Source organism: Mandrillus leucophaeus, unplaced genomic scaffold (assembly GCF_000951045.1).
Source record: "Mandrillus leucophaeus isolate KB7577 unplaced genomic scaffold, Mleu.le_1.0 Scaffold52, whole genome shotgun sequence".
Lineage (NCBI taxonomy): Eukaryota > Metazoa > Chordata > Mammalia > Primates > Cercopithecidae > Mandrillus > Mandrillus leucophaeus.
In genome coordinates this window covers 828,747-853,419 of record NW_012105586.1, presented here as the reverse complement: position 1 = coordinate 853,419, position 24,673 = coordinate 828,747, and the positions used below count along the sequence as shown (strand labels likewise).

The 24,673-nt window shown below is 42.8% G+C and overlaps 1 protein-coding gene across 2 annotated transcripts in view; it reads left to right on the top strand.

Moving 5' to 3' along the window:
• The first annotated feature begins 279 nt into the window (after positions 1–279).
• Positions 280–24,673, top strand: part of PRDM2 (PR domain containing 2, with ZNF domain) — a 63,088-nt gene continuing 38,694 nt past the window's right edge. The window contains exons 1-4 of one of the 2 annotated variants that reach the window (XM_011996539.1): positions 280–418; positions 4,279–4,389; positions 9,626–14,015; positions 17,399–18,960. In XM_011996539.1, the coding sequence (XP_011851929.1) occupies positions 4,371–4,389; positions 9,626–14,015; positions 17,399–17,411 (4,422 nt within the window). In that variant the 5' untranslated portion in view covers positions 280–418; positions 4,279–4,370 and the 3' untranslated portion in view covers positions 17,412–18,960. Of the gene's footprint in view, positions 419–2,935; positions 3,424–4,278; positions 4,390–9,625; positions 14,016–17,398; positions 18,961–24,673 lie in introns of those variants that run through there. The other variant, XM_011996537.1, reaches the window with a different exon arrangement.

Genomic DNA, 24,673 nt, shown 5'->3' with positions numbered 1-24,673 from the left:
TTTGGGTGTCTCCCTTGTAAAGTGATTTATGCATTGGGACTTTGGGGGCTTCTAGCAAAATGGATCCATTAAGTGGTAGGGGCATCAGTTTTAGAATAAGGGCACAGTACAGGCCCAAGAATGAATACACTACATTGGTCTTATTCTCAGCAACTAAGTACACAGTTAAACATTAATTTTGGTATGTGTGCAACTTGATGCAGTAGGTAACTGCTGTTTTCCTTCTGTTGCATTCAGTCTCTCATCTTGATGTATTCCTTTCTTTTCCTCATGCACATGGTGGTGTTCTGTCCCTCTGCTGTTCTTGTCATCATTTCCATTTCACTTTCCTTGTGTTTCATTCCTCTGTCTTTCTTGTCTAGACCAAGCGGAGCAGCCAGCTGGCAGTAGCACCCTGTAGGACCCCCAGGACCCGATGGTAAGTGCACTTGTGTGCTTGCCAGGCTCCCAGTGGCTCCTGCTCCTCTGCTTCACAGAGAGAAGCTCACAAATTCCATCTCCTCTTTGTAAATGTCCTTATGGGTTTAGTTTTTTTCTTTTAATTTGATGACATATAGGACAGAAATCAGGTGTCAGAAGAAATCAGTACTGGTTTAAGGAAATGTGGCAGGTTCCACCACCTGTTGCTGCAATATTTGGAGGTTGTGAGGGACACCAAGCATGTGTATGTGTGGGCAGGACCCCTGGTTCTGCTTTCTGTTCTGCCATAGACTAATTAGTCCCCCTCTGGCCCTGGCCTTCACTTTCTCCCACGAGATTGAAGGCAGGACAGGTGATTTCAATAGTTCCTTTATCCTAGTCTAAGGCTGTCATGACGAGAAGTAACTTAACAGATGGTTCTCATGAAGATTGAGAACATTGTTTCAGGTGTCAGATAATCTCAATTCCATGATAGACTCGTGATACACTCATTTCCTTGATAAACTAAGTCTGTTGGTGTTCACCAAATTTAGTTTGGTGGTAAATTTAGTTCTTCATCGCTCCATTTTAGAATTGGCTTATTAGTGTTATTCAAGTACTTTTTGTAATTTTTAATACGTATATAGACTGTTAAGTTTCACAGGTCTTTAGTGACACAGAAATGCATTGGTCTAACCCAGTGGTTCTTAACCTGAGGAAATCTCCCCAGGGGACATCTGGCCATGTCTAGAGACTTTGGATTGTCACAATTAGAAGCGGGGTACCACTAGCATCTACTAAATAGAGGCTACAGGTGCTGTTAAACATCTTCCAGTGCATCAGACAGCCCACCCCACAACCAAGGATTGATTATCTGGCCCAGATGTCGTTCGTGGTGTGGTTGAGGCACGTTGGTACCCAGTAGCGGTCTGTGGCGGGATACCTTCCTTAGTCCTCTGATAGGATACAGGAGATGTACCTACTAGAAATGGCTTCTACTCATAGTGGATTAGGTTTCCAGGGTCATGACTTTTAAAGAGGACACCTGGGGAGAGAAAAGGGAGTTCTCACTGATTAGTTTTGGTTGTCCAAAAAAGGAATTTGACATTTAGAGTCAGCTAGGTGCTCTAACGTTCTTGTTATAAAACTTAAAATAGCACTTTACCTTTTAGATAGTATGTGATTTCGAGTGCATCTTAATGGTATTAAGATTGTACTTCCTTTTGTTAAGATTTCATCTAGACATTTTACTTATTTAATACTCTATTTACATATAGAACAGTGTACTTTGCTTTTTATATGACCTACAGACTGGGTTTGTACAGCACTTGGGAGGTTGTGGAAAAATCTTTGCATTTCTTTTGCAAGTGATTGTATTACAGCAAATTGACATCTGTTTTTCTGTTAAATTTTACAGTGTGGCCCTTCTTTAAATGTGTGTAAGGTTGATGCAAGGAGTAAAGGTTTACATTACACCTCTCTTTTAATTTATTGTAAAAGCTCATACTAAGTACTAAGTAAATGATCAGTTAAAAAAAGGGCACATTCCTTGGCCTGTTTGGGGCACCTGAGGGGGTATGTCTTATAAAAATGTCATTGGATTCAGGGAAAAAGTTTCTGAATATGATTTTTGAATCTGTGGGCTACGCCAGGAACTCTTTCTTCACATGGTCATAAAAGAAGCCATGGATTTCCTCACACATCAGTTGCAGCACAGAGAAGTTATGTCAGTAGTCATTTATATTTGTATTATGGATGTGTTTGGGCAATGAGCATTTTGTTTGCTATCAGTAATCTAATATGGGCTGAGCATTACACACAGACAGAACTAGCTTATGTCATAAGTGTAAGAGAACTGATGGAAAGGAGGTAGAATCCAAATTCCCTTAAAACTGGATCCCTGAAGAACCTTTGTCATTATCTGATTTAGACAAAGTGCTGTGAAGTTGACAGAGGGAGAAAGAATCACAAGAGGAGGTTATGCCTGTGGAAAGGTGCTTAGATGTTTGTGCCCCTTATGGAGGGAGACTGGCTTATAATTCCTCATCTGGAGACACGTGTTAGTCAGCTCTGTGCAGATCCTTCACTCTTGTTACCACCGGAGTGTGGTCCCAGTAAAGTGTGTGCTCGTTTCTTGCATTCCATTTTAAGTGCCTTTGAAAGTGAATGGATAGACAGGCTATCAGGAATTTATTTACTCAAACCCTTATAAATGTAGTGGCAAAAAAATCGAATTTCCTATGGGCTGAAGAATTAGGTGTTTAGGCCTGGCGCGGTGGCTCACGCCTGTAATCCCAGCACTTTGGGAGGCCGAAGCAGGCAGATCACGAGGCCAGGAGATTGAGCTGGCTAACACAGTGAAACCTCGTCTCTACTAAAAATACAGAAAATTAGCCGGGTGTGGTGGCGGGTGCCTGTAGTTCCCAGCTACTCGGGAGGCTGAGGCAGGAGAATAGCATGAACCTGCGAGGCGGAGCTTGCAGTGAGCTCAGATCGCACCACTGCACTCCAGCCTGGGCGACAGAGTAAGACTCCGTCTCAAAAAAAAAAAAAAAAGTGTTTAAAATGGTATTTTAGAATTTGCGTTTTAAGACTAACAAGCAAAATGACTGTTAAGGTTATTTCTCAAATTTTTTATCAAAATCTGGTGGTGTTTTTTAGGGTTTGTTTTTGCTTTGTATTGTACTTGATGTTTCTACTTTTAATCTAGATGTTTTCAATGATGCTGTTTTATGTCTCTGACCTCATTTTTGTTTGTTTACAGTTTTAGCTAATTATGCTTCCTGGTAGTGATTCTCTGTTATACAGAATATAACTTTATGTGTGTATAGCAGCTTTAAGTCGTTTTTAGTTTGATTTTACTAATGCAGAGATAAAAAGTGTCAGAGGCTTGTAGTTCTGGAAGCTGGTGGAGGTTTGTCTGGGGGAGAGCAGTGGAGAAAAAGGAGGATTGTTAGGGAAGAATGGGGATCTGTCTGGATCTGAAGACTGTGAAACACCAGCTTCCAGAAAAATAGAAATCTGGTAATTAAAAAATGTAAAAGAAAGGTTAAAAATTCTGGTTAAATCCTAAAGAAACTGGGCTTCTGACTTCTTCAGTATAATTACTCCTATAGATAATTGTTTCTTATCTTCATGACTTGAGTTCGTTGTTCCAGCTTATCAGAATGATGTTGCAATTTAATCTTACCTTCTAAACGTATGGTATCACTTGGAATGCAGTCAGTGTTTCTGAATTCCATCCTCTGAATTGTTAATGAAATATTGACCTGGGCTGGACCTAGTCAGATCCCTCAGGGCTCTCAGAGTGCCATGCTGGTGGACAGTGAATTATTCATAATTACTCTGAATTTGGTATTTAAGCCATTGTGAATGTGTATCTTTTGAAATTCAGCAGAATCTCTGCTTCTCTTGTTTTGCTTCCAACAATTATGGATAATCATGTCTTAGTTAAAAGGGCCCCAAGTTATAACATTGTTTTTCTCTAATGTGCTTCTTACAAATAGTCAGTCCCTATTAACTATGTGGCATTGAAATTCAATGCTATTACTAATTTTCCTTTGACATCAATAGTAACTTTTTGAGAATACCTTACCTCATAATTTGATGGTCATTATAGCTATGAAGGGAACTAATGCCCAAGATTCTCAAAAATACAAGATTGATGGGTTTCTTTCTTTTCCCCTCTGTCATCATTTACCTGTATAACATAGTATTTATAGTCATGATTCATTCCTTTCTTTAGGAATCCAAAGTGATTATTGCCCAGGAATATACAGTGTGCTTGATTGGATTAATAATTGTCTTCTTCAGTAATTCAGAATAACACATGAGCGAATGAAAGAATAAATGAATAAATAAATAAAAATTGTGTTTCAGGGAAGAAAAAATCCCAGGAAAATAAAAACAAAGGAAACAAAATCCAATACATACAACTGAAGACAAGTGAGCCAGATTTCACCTCTGCAAATATGAGAGATTCTGCAGAAGGTAAGCTTGTGATATTGGCCTGGTCTGAATTGAGTATATATGTACCCAGTGAATTTAACTTTGTGTCTCCTTGTGTTGTCCTTCTGAGAATCATTTAGGATCTTTACGAGGTTAAACAGCAAAAAAGCTGCCTAAATTTAATATGGTAAGCTGAGCCTTCTATATGCTACCTTCCCTTCATACAATTATGAAAGACTTTTCTTCTTAAAAATGAACTTGTTCCCTTGTTAAAATAAAATGAGACCAAGTGTGGTGGCTCACGCCTGTAATCCCAGCACTTTGGGAGGCTGAGCCAGAAGAATCTCTTGAGGCCAGGAGTTTGAGACCAGCTTGGGCAACATAGTGAGACCCTGTTTCTACAAAAGAAAATGAAATAAGAACATTCACTAAGATGATGGCATGTGCCTGTAGTCCTGGCTACAGGCGGGGGGATCACTGGTGCCCAGGAGTTTGAGGCTATTGAGCTGTGATCCCCCTCACTGTACTCCAGCCTGGGTAACAGGGTGAGACTCTGTCTCTAAAAAAAATAAAAATGATAATAAAATGAAACATATGATTGCATTTAAAAATAGCATAAAGTTCAAAACCATCAAAAAATAGTGATAGCAAAAGGACATGAGGAGGCTCCTGAGGTGCTTGTTGTTTTCTGTTACTCATCTGTGGAATGGTCACATGGGTATATATATTAGTGAACATTTTATCTTGCTGTATATATACTTAACTATTTGTACACTTTAATACATGGATGTTTTATACTGCAAATTAAGCATTTAAAATATCAAAGATCTTTGATTTTTGTATAACAGAACAAAAAGTGTACAGAATGAAGTGTGTTTCTGTTTTTTGTTAGAATTTAAATTCTTATTTTCTCTCTTCGTGTTTCTCCCCTTAAAATTTTCTCCTTTATAGTCCCTCTGCTGATTAATATTCTAGGCCTGCTGTGACGTAAGAATCCAACCAAGAGGCATGGATTGAAAGTCAGAAAGACAGCTTGCCCTGTGCTCATTGCAGTTGGGCCACCATATTGAGACTATTAATACAGAAGGGAAGGAGGTGTGTCTTAATTTGCCATGGGCAAATTTTTGCAGATCGGAGCTTACTCGAGTTGTTTATAGTGACCCAAGTAGGCAAATTTCAGAAGACGGGTTTGTGACTCTTTAAGAAATATTTGTAGAGGAAAATAACCAAAATATTTTGGATGCCTTTCATAACCACTTTTAAGCCCTGTTTGTGATGATAACATTCATAAAAGATTATAATTTTCTGTGCCATTTTATGAAGCAAGAATAGTCAAATTCATTTCCCAGAGTCTTAAAACTAAGTTCTACCTCCTTATTGCAGATTTGCCGAGAGTTTTTTTTGAACAACAAAAATTAGAAAGGAACCTTACTACCTTTGGTGGCAGAATTAGAAAACAGGTTCAACAGTCGTCTACTCCCCTTGAGTAATTCAAGACAATTATTTTTCTCCTGATGCAACATCAGGTCCCATGAAAAATGACACTTGCTGGCCCGGCGCGGTGGCTCACGCCTGTAATCCTAGCACTTTGGGAGGCTAAGGCAGGTGGATCACAAGGTCAGGAGCTCGAGACCATCCTGGCTAACACGGTGAAATCCTGTCTCTACTAAAAATACAAAAAATTAGCCGGGCGTGGTGGTGGGCGCCTGTAGTCCCAGCTACTTGGGAGGCTGAGGCAGGAGAATAGCGTGAACCTGGGAGGTGGAGCTTGCAGTGAGCTGAGATCGCGTCCCTGCAATCCAGCCTGGGAGACAGAGCGAGACTCCGTCTCAAAAAAAAAAAAGAAAAGAAAAGAAAAATGACACTTGCTCTTTATCCCCCAGTATGTGGCACAGCTGGTCAAAGTGGGGTCGTAGGCTTCCCCTGAATGTTCTGCATTGTCCTCAGCTAATGGTCTGTATCATGAGCAAACAGTTCAGACTCTTCTTTGTGCTCCCAAACCTCCCTTTATGTTAAAACTCCACAGATCACATCAAGTGCGTGGACCCACTCTGGCATGGGCCGTACTTGTTAATAGAGCTGGTCGGTCTTGGTTTGTATTACTTTGGACAGTTTTAAATCTGGGATTGTTTACCAGTCATGGGGAAAGACATTTTTTCCCCATCAAAAGAAGCCACAGATTTTGACTGAAAATAAAGTGTATTAGGAAATTTCTGAGCCTTAGAATTGCATTTTCTGTTGTCTCATTTCAACTCTTTTGGCAGTATTCTGGGTCTCTATTGAAAATGTCTTTGAAAAGAGAGGTAGCTCCTAATTTGAAATACATTACTACCATCGAATGACTGGTTGCCCAGTTTGTGGAAAGCTCATGGAATTTATGAAATTAGTCTAGGGGGAGGGAAGGCTGTTTCTGTTTGGAAACAGAAACCTCATTGCTAGTAAATGTAGTAGCAGATGGGAAAAATTAGTTCCCCATATTCCTGGGAAACAGCAAGGGGGCTAGGACTGAATAAGTGAGCTTGTATGAATAGTACCTGGCATTGACCTCTTCCCCACTGTGTCCACACAGTCCACGTGTCCAGTAGCAGGCCTCTCGGATCATGAGGGTCTGGCTGCTCTTTTCTGCCTCCACTGCTTCTTCGCCTTTCCTTCTTAGCACAGCAGCCAGCATCTCCATTCTCATTCCGCTCGGCCAGTCTTGCTCCTCAGCCTCCAGTGATGACCTTGCCCCATCCTTTCACCCACCCTGCAGCCGAATCTCCCAGATGGCACTCTCCTGCTTTCAAATACCTTCAGCGGCTCCCCACTGTCCCCAGATAAGTCCACATTAATTTATAATGTTCTCTATGTTTTGATTCTTCTCTGCTTGCTTTTCCTGTTCTGTCCTTAATTCTTGTATCCTTCAGGTTCAGTCTGCTTAGCCCTTTCTCTAAGAATCCTTTCCTGATTAATCAAGCCCGTGTGAGATGCTTCCGTACCACACTTACTTCCATAAACACAGGCATTAATGTTCTATAGTTTCGTTGCCTTCCTGCTTGTGTGTGGCTTCTATGAAAGTGAAGCTCTTTGTGGGTAAGGATCTTGACAGTCTTGTTTACCTAGTACTGGCAGTTAGTGGGTGCTAAGTCAGTATTTGCAAGTGCCTGGGGGAACAGCCAGGTAATGTAACCTGGAGAAGAAGTCAGAATAGCTCTGCCTGCTCCACGGAGCCTTTCTTAACTCTCCTAGTGCCTGCAGTAGAGGGGCCCGGTTCTGCAGTGCAGAAAGTGGGACTGTCACGACAGCAGCATTGGGGACCATTCCTACTAGCACGAAACCATGATTACAGCTTCTGTCTTTAAGAATCCTGTTGTCCCTGTGTTTTCTTCCAGTCTCTTCTGCATTTCTTTTTCTTTACAGCTATATTTGAAAGAGTTGCTAATAGTTTCCCTGTCTCTCCCGTCTCCTTCCATTCTCTTAGGAACTCTGTTAGGCATTTGTCCCCACCACTCCACTTGCTGTCGCAATCACCAGACCTCTGCCTTGGCAGATGGAATGTTCCATTCTCAGTCCTTATCCAACCCAGCAGGAGTTCTGAACACAGCTGATCATTCCCTCCCTGAAGCAGTTTGTTTACTTAGCCGAAGGGCCACCACTCTCTTGCTTCTCCAGTTACCTCACTGGCCTTTCCCCCAGCCTCAGTTGTGGAGTCATCTGGGACACAGTCGTCTCATCCCTCTTCTGCCTATGTTCACCTGCCAGGTGACCTCATCCAGTCCGATACCTTCTCTGGCCTTCTCTAGGATTTTGAAATTTCTAGGCCAGCCTCTTTATTGAATTCCAGATTCATATAAAGCTGTCTACTTAATGTATTCAGGTACCTTAAACTCTAGCACGTCTGAAGTAAGCTCTTGATTTCCCCCACAACATGCACATGCACATGCACACAGACCATAGTTGCTTCTCTTGTGGTCTTCAACATTTTATTAGCCAGGATTATCGCAGTTCTGTGGAATGTCGTCTTCTCTGTCACCACAACCAGTCAGCAGGCGCATTGTCAACTTCATCACCAAAGTATATCCAGAGCACTTGTAGTCCCGCCCTGCTGCCACCCCTGTGCCACCATCCTGCCTCTCCTGGAGGATGCAGTGGGCCCCGTCTTGTCCATCTGCCTCCACCCTTGTCACCTAGGGTTCACTATCTTCCTTGTAGTAACCAGAGTGATTCTCTTGAATACAAATCACATTATATATTTCTATCTGGTAGCCTGCCGTTTTCACTCAGAGTAAAGGCCAGCAGCCTGCAGGGGCTTGTGTAAGTAGGCCCCTGTTTGCATCTCCAGTCTTATCTCCTGCCCTCACTTTCCCCAGCTTCCCCACCTCACCTCACTGACGTCTTTGCTGTTCTTTGAACGCATCTAGTATGTTCTTGACTCAGTGCTTATGCATTTTGAGGGTTCCTCTATCGAGTAGGGCTCCTCCTCCCCCCCCCCCCCCCCCCCCCCCCCCCCCCCCCCCAGTATTTGCATGCCTCATTTTCCTTAGGTCTCTCCTCCACTGTCACCTTCTAAGCAAGTCCTTCCATGGCCGCCTTCTACCACCCACCTCAGGTGGGCTTGACCTAGGGACTCCAAAGTGACTGCAGATTTCTGTTCCCTTCAGTGAGATGCTCCTGAGTTCTTAATAACTTGGCTAGGCTTAGAAGAGATGATCTCCAAAGATTATCTAGCTTGAAAAACTTGTGATTACATGATTCTGGAAAATGTGCTAGCTTCTGAATATAACGTTTTAGTTAAGAAGGAGAGAGGATCATTTACTCCAGACAGACTCACAAGGATCTAACCTGGTGATACGTCTGGTAATGAACTATTTCCAGTTTGGAATCATGAGAAATTAGAATTTACAACTACTCTCCTAAAATGTAGTTTACTTCAACACAATTTTAAACACTGCAGTGTCTGTAAACAGAGTTGTATGTATGTGCAACTAAACACAAAACCCCAGCTCCACATGGACATCCTTGTCTATTGCGTTCGTGTATGTATCCTCACTGCTGGGAATATTGCCTGGTATGTAGCTGGTACTCTAAATACTTGTTGAATGAATGGATGAATGAAATGGATTCATATCCAATACAACTTTATCAATTAAGTATATAAAATAGAAGTAATTTATTGTTCCTCATCATCTCCCTCATGTTTTAGGTGGTAAGAGAAATCACTTGAATCATACAAATTATTCACCAAGTAGCTGGTTTCCCATGCTTCACTTCCATGCCTCTGCTTCCGTGTGCTTTCTAGGTCCTAAAGAAGACGAAGAGAAGCCTTCAGCCTCAGCACTTGAGCAGCCGGCCACCCTCCAGGAGGTTCCTCCAGAACTAGCAACCCCTGCCCCTGCCTGGGAGCCACAGCCAGAACCAGACGAGCGATTAGAAGCAGCAGATTGTGAGGTGAATGATTTGGGGGAAGAGGAGGAGGAGGAAGAGGAGGAGGATGAAGAAGAAGAAGATGATGATGAGTTGGAAGAAGAGGGGGAAGAAGAAGCCAGCATGCCAAATGAAAGTTCTGTGAAAGAGCCAGAAATACGGTGTGATGAGAAGCCAGAAGATTTATTAGAGGAACCAAAAACAACTTCAGAAGAAACTCTTGAAGACTTCTCAGAGGTAGCACCTGCCATGCAAATCCCCAGAACTAAAGAAGAGGCCAATGGTGATGTATTTGAAACGTTTATGTTTCCATGTCAGCATTGTGAAAGAAAGTTTACAACCAAACAGGGGCTTGAGCGTCACATGCATATCCATATATCCACCATCAATCATGCTTTCAAATGTAAGTACTGTGGGAAAGCCTTTGGCACACAGATTAACCGGCGGCGGCATGAGCGGCGCCACGAAGCAGGGTTAAAGCGGAAACCCAGCCAAACACTACAGCCGTCAGAGGACCTGGCTGATGGCAAAGCATCTGGAGAAAACGTTACTTCAAAAGATGAGTTGAGTCCTCCCAGTCTTGGGCCAGACTGTCTGATCATGAATTCAGAGAAGGCTTCCCAAGACACAGTAAATTCTTCTGTTGTAGAAGAGAATGGGGAAGTTAAAGAACTTCATCCATGCAAATATTGTAAAAAGGTTTTTGGAACTCATACTAATATGAGACGGCATCAGCGTAGAGTTCACGAACGCCATCTGATTCCCAAAGGTGTACGGCGAAAAGGAGGCCTTGAAGAGCCCCAGCCTCCAGCAGAACAGGCCCAGGCCACCCAGAACGTCTATGTACCAAGCACAGAGCCAGAGGAGGAAGGGGAAGCAGATGACGTGTACATCATGGACATTTCTAGCAATATCTCTGAAAACTTAAATTACTATATTGATGGTAAAATTCAAACTAATAACAACACTAGTAACTGTGATGTGATTGAGATGGAGTCTGCTTCGGCAGATTTGTATGGTATAAATTGTCTGCTTACTCCAGTTACGGTGGAAATTACTCAAAATATAAAGACCACACAGGTCCCTGTAACAGAAGATCTTCCTAAAGAGCCTTTGGGCAGCACAAATAGTGAGGCCAAGAAACGGAGAACGGCGAGCCCGCCTGCACTGCCCAAAATTAAGGCCGAAGCAGATTCTGACCCCATGGCCCCCTCCTGCTCCTTAAGTCTTCCTCTTAGCATATCAACAACGGAGGCAGTGTCTTTCCATAAAGAGAAAAGTGTTTATTTGTCATCAAAGCTCAAGCAACTTCTTCAAACCCAAGATAAACTAACTCCTCCTGCAGGGATTTCAGCAACTGAAATAGCTAAATTAGGTCCTGTTTGTGTGTCTGCTCCTGCATCAATGTTGCCTGTGACCTCAAGTAGGTTTAAGAGGCGGACCAGCTCTCCTCCCAGTTCTCCACAGCACAGTCCTGCCCTTCGAGACTTTGGAAAGCCAAGTGATGGGAAAGCAGCGTGGACCGATGCAGTGCTGACTTCCAAAAAATCCAAATTAGAAAGTCATAGTGACTCACCAGCATGGAGTTTGTCTGGGAGAGATGAGAGAGAAACTGTGAGCCCTCCATGCTTTGATGAATATAAAATGTCTAAAGAGTGGACAGCCAGTTCTGCTTTTAGCAGTGTGTGCAACCAGCAGCCACTGGATTTATCCAGCGGTGTCAAACAGAAGACTGAGGGTACAGGCAAGACTCCAGTCCAGTGGGAATCTGTCTTAGATCTCAGTGTGCATAAAAAGCCTTGTAGTGACTCTGAAGGCAAGGAATTCAAAGAGAATCATTCAGTGCAGCCTACGTGTAGTGCTGTAAAGAAAAGGAAACCAACCACCTGCATGCTGCAGAAGGTTCTTCTCAATGAATATAATGGCATCGATTTACCTGTAGAAAACCCTGCAGATATGACCAGGAGCCCAAGTCCTTGTAAATCCCTAGAAGCTCAGCCAGATCCTGACCTCGGTCCGGACTCTGGTTTCCCTGCCCCTACTGTTGAGTCCCCACCTGATGTTTGTCCTTCATCACCTGCCCTGCAGACACCCTCCCTTTCATCTGGTCAGCTGCCTCCTCTCTTGATCCCCACAGATCCCTCTTCCCCTCCACCTTGTCCCCCGGTATTAACTGTTGCCACTCCGCCCCCTCCCCTCCTTCCTACCGTACCTCTTCCAGCCCCCTCTTCCAGTGCATCTCCACATCCATGCCCTTCTCCACTCTCAAATGCCACTGCACAGTCCCCACTTCCAATTCTGTCCCCAACAGTGTCCCCCTCTCCCTCTCCCATTCCTCCTGTGGAGTCCCTGATGTCTGCCGCATCACCCGGGCCTCCAACACTTTCTTCTTCCTCCTCTTCATCTTCCTCCTCCTCTTCATTTTCTTCTTCATCTTCCTCCTCTTCTCCTTCTCCACCTCCTCTCTCCGCGATCTCATCTGTTGTTTCCTCTGGTGATAATCTGGAGGCTTCTCTCCCCATGATATCTTTCAAACAGGAGGAATTGGAGAATGAAGGTCTGAAACCCAGGGAAGAGCCCCAGTCTGCTGCTGAACAGGATGTTGTTCAGGAAACATTCAACAAAAACTTTGTTTGCAACGTCTGTGAATCACCTTTTCTTTCCATTAAAGATCTAACCAAACATTTATCTATTCATGCTGAAGAATGGCCCTTCAAATGTGAATTTTGTGTGCAGCTTTTTAAGGATAAAACGGACTTGTCAGAACATCGCTTTTTGCTTCATGGAGTTGGGAATATCTTTGTGTGTTCTGTTTGTAAAAAAGAATTTGCTTTTTTGTGCAATTTGCAGCAGCACCAGCGAGATCTCCACCCAGATAAGGTGTGCACACATCACCAGTTTGAAAGTGGGACTCTGAGGCCCCAAAACTTTACAGATCCCAGCAAGGCCCATGTAGAGCATATGCAGAGCTTGCCAGAAGATCCTTTAGAAACTTCGAAAGAAGAAGAGGAATTAAACGATTCCTCTGAAGAGCTTTACACGACTATAAAAATAATGGCTTCTGGAATAAAGACAAAAGATCCAGATGTTCGATTAGGCCTCAATCAGCATTACCCAAGCTTTAAACCACCTCCATTTCAGTACCATCACCGTAACCCCATGGGGATTGGTGTGACAGCCACAAATTTCACTACACACAATATTCCACAGACTTTTACTACTGCCATTCGCTGCACCAAGTGTGGAAAAGGTGTCGACAACATGCCGGAGTTGCACAAACATATCCTGGCGTGTGCTTCTGCAAGTGACAAGAAGAGGTACACGCCTAAGAAGAACCCAGTACCATTAAAACAAACTGTGCAACCCAAAAATGGCGTGGTGGTTTTAGATAACTCTGGGAAAAATGCCTTCCGACGAATGGGACAGCCCAAAAGGCTAAACTTTAGTGTTGAGCTCAGCAAAATGTCCTCGAATAAGCTCAAATTAAATGCATTGAAGAAAAAAAATCAGCTTGTACAGAAAGCAATTCTTCAGAAAAACAAATCTGCAAAGCAGAAGGCTGACTTGAAAAATGCTTGTGAGTCATCCTCTCACATCTGCCCTTACTGTAATCGAGAGTTCACTTACATTGGAAGCCTGAATAAACACGCCGCTTTCAGCTGTCCCAAGAAACCCCTTTCCCCTCCCAAAAAAAAAGTTTCTCATTCATCTAAGAAAGGTGGACACTCATCACCTGCAAGTAGTGACAAAAACAGCAACAGCAACCACCGCAGACGGACAGCGGATGCGGAGATTAAAATGCAAAGCATGCAGACTCCGTTGGGCAAGACCAGAGCCCGCAGCTCAGGCCCCACCCAAGTCCCGCTCCCCTCCTCATCCTTCAGGTCCAAGCAGAACGTCAAGTTTGCAGCTTCGGTGAAATCCAAAAAACCAAGCTCCTCCTCTTTAAGGAACTCCAGCCCGATAAGAATGGCCAAAATAACTCATGTTGAGGGGAAGAAACCTAAAGCTGTGGCCAAAAATCATTCTGCTCAGCTTTCCAGCAAAACATCGCGGAGCCTGCACGTGAGGGTACAGAAAAGCAAAGCCGTTTTACAAAGCAAATCCACCTTGGCGAGTAAGAGAAGAACAGACCGGTTCAATATAAAATCTAGAGAGCGGAGCGGGGGGCCAGTCACCCGAAGCCTTCAGCTGGCAGCTGCTGCTGACTTGAGTGAGAACAAGAGAGAGGACGGCAGCGCCAAGCAGGAGCTGAAGGACTTCAGGTAAGCCCAGGAGCTGGTGGGAGGGAAAGACTGGGAAGGCGACAGTATCCTTGCCTACGGGCGGTTTTTGGTTTCTTGTTGCTTTTTTTTTTTCCCCCTCCCTGTAAAATTTCGACCTAAACACTGAAAGGAAATAGCTGTTGCATAAGTTAAAGGCATGAAGGGTCACTGCTTTGGCTGCTTTTAGAGATGAATAAATAGTTTTAATTTCAGACTTAGGACTCACAAAGTGGTGCCACTTCTTTAATATGGCCAGATGTAAATTGAATTCGAAACTATAGAAAAGCTCTCAAAAGTACTCTAAGAAAATATGAAATCCTCTCAAACTTCCTTTATGTCTTGGGTAATAGCTCAGTGTCATGTGTCTTATTTCCCGATCATAGGCCATTTCTTAGGTTAAGACGGGTCACTAAGTTCATTAGTAAACCTTGTTACAATCTTGTTTAATATTTCTGTGACTTCAGTATAGATCTAGTACCTGAGACTTTCTTTCATTGCCAGTGCTTAAATATTAACAACTGATTGCATCGGTCAAAACAAAACATAGTCCTTTAAAAAGGCCTTAGTCCTGTCCGCCACCTCCTGAGCTCAGCCATAGGACAGTAAACAAGTCAGGTTCTGGTTGGGAAGCAGAGTAGGAGAGACGTGCTTGAAACTCCAAGCAGGACCCTTGGCGGCTCTTTCAGGCCGGTGTGATACCCAGGGCATGGCAGCCTCGTTTGTCAGTACCTTTGTCTCCTCATTAATGATAGAAGGATTTGTCTTAGATTTGAAGTGACTTTACTGCTTTATTGCCTGTGCTTCCTATATTAAGAACTGTTCTCAGTGACAGATGAAGAGAGAGGGCAGTGGTTGAATTTGTTACATTGGATTCTCAGACTTTCTAAGTCCTTTGTCCGAAGTGGATGTGTATTGGAATTCCTGCTGTTTCTTTCTGAATAGTTCAGTCTCGTGAAAATTACTCATCAGATAGCATTTCTGCAAAATACTTGTAAATCTTGTCTTTTCACGGTATGCCACCTGACTCTAGGCCTTCATGCTATAGCTTTTGGTATCTGAACATTCTTTGGTGTTTTAAGTAAGCGGAATTAGGGATCCTAAGTGTGGACGCGACTGCCGTTCTGTAGAGGTCACGAGGACACAGGTGCCATTAGCTCTGCATAATTGATCAGGTAGAATTTTTAATGCTGGTGTGCCTTAAATCACAGCTAAAGATAGAGAAGAATCATTAACAGGCTGATTTGAATGATTTACTATAGGATTAATGGATCAGATTTTTAAAAAACTACTTCATAAATGTGTTAAATATTTAGTTGCCATAGGTCTGACCAACACTTGGTCTCTGGCCACGGCACATACATAGGTAGCATCTTGGAGGTTAGCTCTGCTGAAAATAAGCACCTGTGTTATCAGTTGTCAAAACTGCTTGCCTTTAGTAATTGAATTGTGCACCTGTTTGCGCTGAGTCTGTATTCTGGAGGTGCCACACCAATAGGACATGATCAAATTGAATCCTTTTCCAGTTGCTTATATCTTCAACAGACAGAATGTGCCTTCATTTTCACAGATTGTACTATAAAACACCTCTCAGGTGGTTGATGCTTTAGAATGTACTGTTTCTATCCTTTTTGTCTTCAGTGTTATCTAAAAGAAGTGCTTGTTTTGTACTGGGCCCCACTTACACAGTTCAGGGTTAAAGTTGATTTGGAAAAATTAATTTCTGCAAAGAATAGCTGTCAGAGTGACTCTACATTTATCAAGTCTATTCAAATAGCCTCTACCCAGTGTCTTTTGAGTAACCTTTAAGACTACAGAGGACTAAAGTGCCTTAAAAAGCATGTCTCTTCTTTGCTCCAGTTAGTTTCCATTATTTTGCTTTGTTTGATAGTAACAGTGGGTTACCTTGCTGGAGTGAAATTTGGCCTAAAAGGAAGCACAGAAGAATCAGATAAGAAAACATTGTATGGTCCTAACCGTGGACGGAAATGACAGGCATTGGTGGCAGCTCTGTGTGAGGTGCTGGAACTGTGCTGTGGACACATCTGTAGGTCAGGAATGTGATCCAAGGGTCCACTTACCAGCTCACCATAAACCTGAGAAGTGTTCTTGGGAATTAGAAAACAAATGTTCATCAAGATATATTTTGACTATCTGGACACAAAAGTGGGCATTTCTTTGAAGTGTTTGTTTTGGTCTTAGTACTTTGTAGTGAGTTTAGCACAAAACTGGGATTCGTAAACTTAGACCTGGGTAATATGATGATTGTCATTAACGTGTCGCCCAGGGCTCTTACAGAGGCAGCCTCAGCCTCAGTGCATATTTGTTGCATTACACTAATAAGGAGTTGTTTGAACTACAGTCGTCTTCCTGTTTAAGTATAGTTCTACTTGTAAATTTTGTGTAGGGATGATTCCTGACACAAGGAGTCCTCACATCTATTACATGTCTAGGAATACTCACTTTCACTCTGTTTGCAGCTTGCTTTACTTCCCCTGTTGGGGACACAGGGATGACTTATAGAACAGGCAGCACATCCTTGTCCTGTGTATATCTTTACAACAAGCTCTGATTAAGAGCTAGTTTTCGATACTCAGATATTTTACATTTCAATGCCACTTTAGGATTCCACAGTTTTTCAAGTATATGCTTGCGATCAGCCATGTGATTTTTCCATGAGTTTTCTACTTAACACTGAGGGTCATTTCCTGGAACATAAGCCATGGTGCCAGACAAGGTGTCAAAAAGCCATGTGCTCCAAATATTTTTCTTAGGACAAAACACAGGAAAGCAGGCATGCCACAGTCATTCAGGTTCTCCTGCTGCAGCTCTTACTACAGTGACCTACCCCCCACCCCTCACCATGGCTTTCTGTAGTGCCGAGTTTAAATCTGTTGCTAAGGGATCATTTCCAGGGGCTCCAATAAAACAGAAAGGGAAGGAAAGAGGTACATTCTCTACTCACCTCCTACCCATCTTTCACCTTTGTGAACCCCATGGTGTTTTTGGGTTCTTTAATACTTCTTTTAGAGCTACTTTTTTCTTTTCAAACTGAGTTCCTGTCGCAGTCAGTCAAGAAAACTTAAAGGTAGAGAAGCAAAATGAAATTCTAGACCAAGTTTTTCCATTTACCAGGAGTTGATTAAAAAAAATAAAGTGCTAATTTCTCCTCCATCTCTGCTACACCCCTTGGAAATAAATGCGTGTAGTTCCTTGCAGGGTGTATCTTCTGGGTAGGACGCTCATTCCTAAATACCTTCAGTCATGTGTGTGTGGTCGTCTTAATAACATTTGTCTTACGGTCTATTCACCTTTTTCTTTAACATGGTCAATTCATGTAAGGTTATGTTATGTTGTCATTTATCTTCAGTTTTCTTATTTTCTAGGAACTTCCTGTAGAAAAGCCCCCCAAACAAAACAAACCTTAATTGACTAAAAGGTGTTGCATGCTCAACTTAGGATAAGCACTACGGCAAAGGATACGAAATCTACCAAGCTTGCAAGACCAGTTGAAGCTGACTCAAAAATCCTAACATTCAACTGATTGCCGGCAGGCTTAGAGTCAGGCATCTGCTGCTTCGGTGGGGCCCAACGCGCATGCTGGGCGCCCAGGTGATTGAGATCCAAAGAGAAGGGCACTGTAAGACGGGCCAGATGAACTGGCTCCTCGTCATGGGACTGGTACCTCAGATCTGAGCATGACCCTTGTTTTTGGCACGTAGTGGAGAAAGGAATGATTTGAACTTAACCTTGCAAAGCAAGTTCTCTGTTTTAGCAGTAGTTTGTTGTAGGTTTCAGGGATGACAAATTTGGATGCACTCATTTAAAACGTTTTGGTCACATATCAGCTCTTGATGCCTTTCTTTTAAATTAATTATAGACAGAGAGAGGCATTTAGCTGATCTCTTACCCTGGTATTTCTTGTTTTTTTGTTGTTTTTGTTTTTTTAAATCACAAGTAGATTGCCAGCTTAATGGAGAGGAAACCAGATTGGATATGGACTCTTTTTTATGCCTATTCTGGTGTTGCGTTTGTATATCCAAATGGACATTATCCTCTCAGATTCTTATCTGGCACTAATTTATAACTATTATATTATCAGAGACTATTTAGCAATATATCAATGCACAGGCGCATCCCAGGCCTGTACAGATGTATGTCTACACGTAAGTATAAATGAATTTGCATACCAGGTTTTACACTTGCATCTCTAATAGAGATTAAAAACAACAAATTGGCCTCTTCCTAAGTATATTAATACCATTTGTCCTTGCATTTTATGCCTCCCCCTAAATTAATGACTGAGTTGGTGGAAAGCGGCTAGGTTTTATTCATACTGTTTTTTGTTCTCGACTTCAAAAGTAATCTACCTCTTAAAAATTTGTAGTTTAATATTTGTTTGGTGAATTTGTGCCACTTTAATCCTTCCACTATCATTCCCATTTTGTTACATTTCTGTTATGGGGACTTTATGTTGAAATATTGTATAAAGCATTTGTAGCAGTTTAAAAATAAAATATTTAAAATTATTTAAATTGTTTTGGACGCTTCAATTGTATTATATGTGATTTACATTTCACTTTTTTTGTTGGCGTTGTTAACCCGGAGAGTGCTCCTGTATTGAACTTTGCTGTTAGTTATTTTATTGCTTCTTTTTGGAGAGTGCTATAAAAGACTATTCTAATGAAAACATTAAAATTTACAATTTGACATACCAAAAGGGGTTGTCCATTGATTTTAACCAATGTAGCATTGAGAGAGAGAGAGGTTAATTATAGATAGACAAGAGTGCTGTTTGCTGTTTTTCCCTCCAGCATTGAAATCACTGGGGCTCGTCAGATGTATTAAAAAAAGATTTTTTTGTGCTATTGCTGCAAACACTTAATAACTAGAGGAGAATTTAAACAATGCATTTTATATTATTGTAACCAATAAAAAACTTTCTAAACATCTGTGAAAGGACTGCATTTTGTACATAATTGGGAGCAGTTAGGGGATAAAACAAGGTGTGTGGAGGACTATTCAAAGGCCGCGCTCTGATTTAAAAGTGTGGCGTCTGCTCAGCGCACCTGGCGTCTGTTCACTTATTTCTATTTGACAGTAACTGAACATTTGCTCATTCCAGTTGGAATTCTTTGTAGAGAGTGGACATGTAGTCAGGCAACGATGCCAAGAAGTACCTTGTGAACTCACTCGGGTAAGAGTAAAATATAAAATAATTTCATCTGTGGGGTCTCTGTGCTTCCTGACAGTTTACTCTAATTTGTAGATTGATGTTTATTTCTATGGATTTCCAAGGAATGCAACCAAAAAGTTGTGACATACTCAGTTTATATGACATTGCCGGGGTTTTTTAAGATTAAAAATGGCTGACTATAAGTGGTTTCCTATAGTTTATCATCATAGCAGTTTGCTAACCACATCTGTCTGTCACTCCTCAGGGAAAGGTGGTGAAGGGATAGCCAGCTTCCCTTGGCCAGATGCTCACGTTTCTGGCATACGATATATCTCCCTTAGAAAAACACGGAGGAGGAGAGAGGTTGGTGGGAATCTGGAAGTGGTCTTTGATATTAGGAGTTGTAAACAAATGAGGATTGAACACGCAGCAGTGCCCTGTGAGGAGCTGAACGTTGTGAGAAAGAGCATGGTCTTGGGGGAGAACTGGGTTTCCATCCGAACCCATCTGCCGGCCGTTCATCCCTTCCTGTACCTTCAGTAAACAGGCCTCCAACAGGCGCCCTCCATGGCTGTGTCTTTGGTGTTTTAGCCTTGGGCAAGTTCCTTTACATTCTGGATCATAGTTCCCAGCCTGCAAAAGGTGGGGAGTGGACTGGCTGGTTTCTGAGTGTGCCTTCGAGGAGGAGATCTTTTTTCCTGGATCTGGATGCTGTCAGACACAAGCACTGGACTGAAAGGGTGCGGTGATGGTTTGGTCTCCACAGTGTCCCTGGCTCTGCCTGGAACATGACAGGGACTCAGATGTTTACTGGAGGAGTCACCAAGGAACCACGTCACATCCATCTCACCAAGGGCGAAGCTGCCTTGTTAGGGTTGCTTTGACTCTTTTATGATAGAGTTAAACATTTTTTAAAAAATCAAAAGCTAATTAAAGCCTTCCGTCCCTGTTACCATTGAAGCATTTCACAGTGTTTCTGGTAAATGCCTTGCTAGGCTGGCTGTCTCGTCTCAGTTGTTACAAGTACTTTCTAGCAAGATATTTTACAAAATCAACTTAATTTATTGAGTACTTAGTGTATGCCTGGCTGTGTTCTAGGTGCTTAGGATACATCACTGAACAAAATGGATAAAAATCCTGACCCCTGTGGGGCTTATATTTTCATAGTGGCTTTTTCCCCCACTTTATACTTCATATTCCAGACCTCGTCGCTGTCACAATTCCCCAAAGGCTAGGTGGTCAAGGAGATGCTTCTAGCTTAATATCTGAGTGCCAATAATCTAGATGACTGCCGGCTTTTAATACTTACGTTAAAATGACTCTACTAAAATTATCGCTCACTTAATGCATTTGATATTTTATTCATGTGGATTTTGATTTGATATTGAACCTCGCTTTGAATATATTGACTTGAATCCATAAAAAAAAATCATAAAGGGCAATTTACCTTGAAAGTGGATTAGAGCACAGGCGGATGAGAAAAGGGTTGACTCAGATATAAAGGCCACATTTAAAGTGCTTCAAAGACCAGGCTGATAGCTACAGAAAATGGTTTGTCATTCCCCATCAGCCTTTACAGGCCCAGCTGTCATGGCCTCTTTCCTGCCTGATGGCACCACCCCTGCAGCTGCCGCTTCGGGCAGCCTCAGTGAAGGTGCTGGTAAAGCACTGCTGTTGAGCGTATATTTGAGGGCGTTGGAGGTGTGGATGGGCCATTCTGCTAGACTTAACAAAATGGGGAGCCACAAGCCCTGCCCTTCAACACTGTGGGTTCCACACTTCACCTGGGGAGCTTGTCAAAACTACTAGTTCCAGGGCCCTACAAGTGGACTTTCCAATGAGTCCATTTAGGGCTGGGGACCTACCTGGGTAATATGTACTTTAAAGACCCCAGGTAAATTCAGGGCACAGGAGAATTTCTGAATTTAATATGGGAAAAATAACAAGATGAGGGTAGCTCTCAATTGCTAGAGAATTGTGTGCGCTTTAGGCCTCGCAGTGCCGCATGTCATCCTTATAATCATCCTGCAAAGTGGGCAGTGCTGTTTTCCCATTCTTCCTCAGGCTGGCGGGGGCGTGCAGCTGGTGTTAGGGCATCAGTTATTCTGAAGCCAATCCTGAGCCGTGTCCACTCGCTGGAAAGAGGAGGTGGTAGGCCTTGAGGGTGAAGGAACCACGGGCCTAATGTGTGGTTTCTCTCTGGCTTATGTTGATTCCAAGGCCCAAGCCCCATTGGGCCCTGCCCTTCTGGTGGCTTGACCTTTCCTGAAGGGTTTGCCTCACAAGCAGAACCTTGAATACACAGCATTATGGGATAAGAAAAATAAAGGTCCAGATTGGTGAGAATGGTGACATGTGGACATTAAGATTTTAGACCAAACATCTAATGTCAAAATAGAAATTGAATACAGTTTGAGGTTTGAGTGGGTGGCATGTAGGGAAAAAAGTGCGAAACTGCTCCTTGGTGGTGCCATGGATCTCTGTGCTGCAGCCCCAGGCCCCAGGCCCGATCCTTGTTGCCATCTACACAGGGTCACGTCACTTCCTCCCTCCCCGCCTTCTGCCCTTGTGCCACTTCCTCTGAGTGGTGGTGGAATGATCTGAGAAGCTTTAGGGTGGACTTAGCGTGGCTTTCCAACGCTTGCTGTGCGCTGGGTACTCTGCTGAGCATCTACAAAACAAGTCTTCGCAATGACAGCCTGAGGTTGGTGTCATTTACCGATGGAGAAACAGATTTGGGGAAAGTGATGTTGTTCCAAGGGCACACAACTCTAAGGTGACAAGTTGGGATTTGAACTCCAAGCTGCACTGTGCAGTCCATCATTTTTGTAGGTAGGTTTTTTTTTTTGGTTTGTTTTTTAAGGAATTTTATTTCATCTAAATGTAGAAAACAGGATGCAGTCCCTTCTCCGTAAAAGCTTTTGGAAGCATTAGTGAGCAAGTAGAACAGTCATTTGTGGGTAAGGAAATCTTCCTGGTGCACCGAGACTTTTAGTCAGGAGTTGCTCCTGGACCCATTTGCTTTTAGTTTCCCTCTCACTGTGGAATAAACTTCTACCCCCATCACAGACCAATTAGTTCAGGTCAATCAAGCTGGCTTTATAGAGCCATCTGCTTCATCAACGGCAGTGTGAACTGTTTAACAGAAGCCAAGCTCATTATAGTAATACCCTTTGATTTTGGAGATGATTCTCAAGGCCCAGGGATCCTCAAGCATCTCCTCAGATACCAGCGGAGAACCTTGAGCTGCTGGCCATTAACCCAAAAAGAAAGTTGGTCTAGGCTGCCTCCCAGCTTCAGCAAATAGTGCGTTACATGCAAAACAAATAGGTATTTGCGTTCTGCTGATAGGTTATTTTTAAATAAGTATTTAAATAAGTATATTTTAATAAAGTACAGGATTACAACCTGGAGCGGGTATGTAGATTTCGTTTAGTTTTCTACATTAAGAATTGAGAAAACCGTCATGACTCTGCATTAAATTACTTGCAGTTGCAAAAATCACATTCAATTGTGAATCATTAAAAGGTAACCCAGAAATACTTATTAGAGTAAACTTGTCGACCTGTTGCGGGTAATAGGATTTGCACATGCTTGCATTTCTGCCTCCTTTATGCCAGCTGGATTTCTTTTCAACACTTTTTTACAATAGAAATTCAGGTGGACATTCTGGAAACCATAAACATTTTACGGAAGACTGGTGCCTAAATGTGCCTTCCCATGTCCAGCTAATAAACCATGACAGGAAGTCAACAGAACAAGCCATGTTTCTGAACATCTTTTCATAGGTACCACCTGAGTTACTCAGTGAGGGGAGAGAACTGGAGTGTCATTTCAGCAACCACAGAAAGCTACAGGTGGATTTTAAAGCCCAGGTTTGTGTTCTGATTCAGAACATACCTAAGCTAAAAATATTTCCTTATTCATGTTTAAACAGGAGCCTATGATATAATCTGGAATCCTACTTACATATCTACTGAGTCTTAGCATTAAATGTAAATATACATTTAAAATAGGACTCACTTTTAAAAAATCTGGAATTTGTTACACAGGTAAGTTAACAAAAGGGCATTTAGGCCCTAGGAGACAGTTGTGGCTATTTTAATTTTTTAACTTAACAGAATTTCAATGTACAGTGGTTGCATTTGTCATAGCAATAATTATTGGCCCAAAATATATTTTAATATTTTTTTATTGGAATGAAGTTATTTAAAACTCATGGATTCAATTTTCCTTGCAGTAACATTCTCTTCTCACTTGCTTTTTATAATCGCATCCAATCCTTGCCAACCCAGCTAAAGTTTAGAACATTTTCAGATGGCTTCTATTTCCAGGCTATTATTGGACTTGTGAATTCAGGCACATTCTCCTGTTGTGATTCAGTCAGCCAGCCATTCAGAAAACATCTTTCAACAGCCAATCTGAATCATCAAGGTCTCAGGCTGTAGACCTGGAGGGCTTTGTCCTAGGACTCTTAAGAGCACCCTCGGGGTGTAGCTAACCACCATGGAGGCAGGTGAGGATGCACCTGGAGTATCACTGGCCTTTCCAATGCTTCGGGGCAGTTTTCTGAGTTCTTTACATTTTGAGCTCTCCCACACCTGACGGAGATGGTATTCTCATTTACAGATAGATCAACCGAGTCTGAGGTAGGCAACGTCACTTGAAATATTTCCCATAGCTACAAGTGGGGACTCCAAACCCAGCCATCTGGTTCCAGAGCCAAGTTCAACTACAATTTGAAAGCACCTAATCACTGTGCCTTTGGGTTTTGGAGAGACTTGCAGGTACATAGCTGTTGTGTGCCCCATATGAGATGCTGATGGCCAGAGAGCAGTTCTGCCGCAGAGAGAGTGTATAGGATCATGGGAAAAACATGGACGTTGAATGCCTACCCATCTGGATGTTCCTTACCTGGGTGTTGGTAGTTACTGAAAGGCCGGGCACGCTGCCAGCGGCATCCCAGCGTCCTGGCCTGCGGTGGAGCTCTGTGCCCCCCACCTACCATGTGCCGTGCACATTACAGAAGGCAGCGTGTGCTCCCAGTGAGGATCCAGTGGCTGATGGCTGTGGTGGCGCTGGTGATGACAGCGGACGCTTAATCGGCGCCAGGTGCTCAAGTCCTCACAAAAACAGACCTAGGGAGGCACTGCTAAGGAAACTGCCAGGTCTTAGTAGCCGGCCCCGGGTGGAAAGGGGCAGCATGTGGGGACCTTCGATGATGGTGATCACTAAAGAACTTGAGGAAGAGGCTGTTGCCAAAACGACTCACTTTTCAAAAGCCCTGAAAGAGAAAAAAAGGCCTTCGTGGAAACTGAGAAGCATAAGTTTCTATTATAATTTCATGAGTGGGTGGTTCTATCCTTTGGTGAGGCTAGAGCTTTGTCAGAATTTTTAAAACACTCCTAAAGGCTCCTAGAATGATGTGTTCTTCTCTGTCTAGGTAAGTGCGGAGCGATTGAGCCACGGGGTTCGTGGAGAGTAG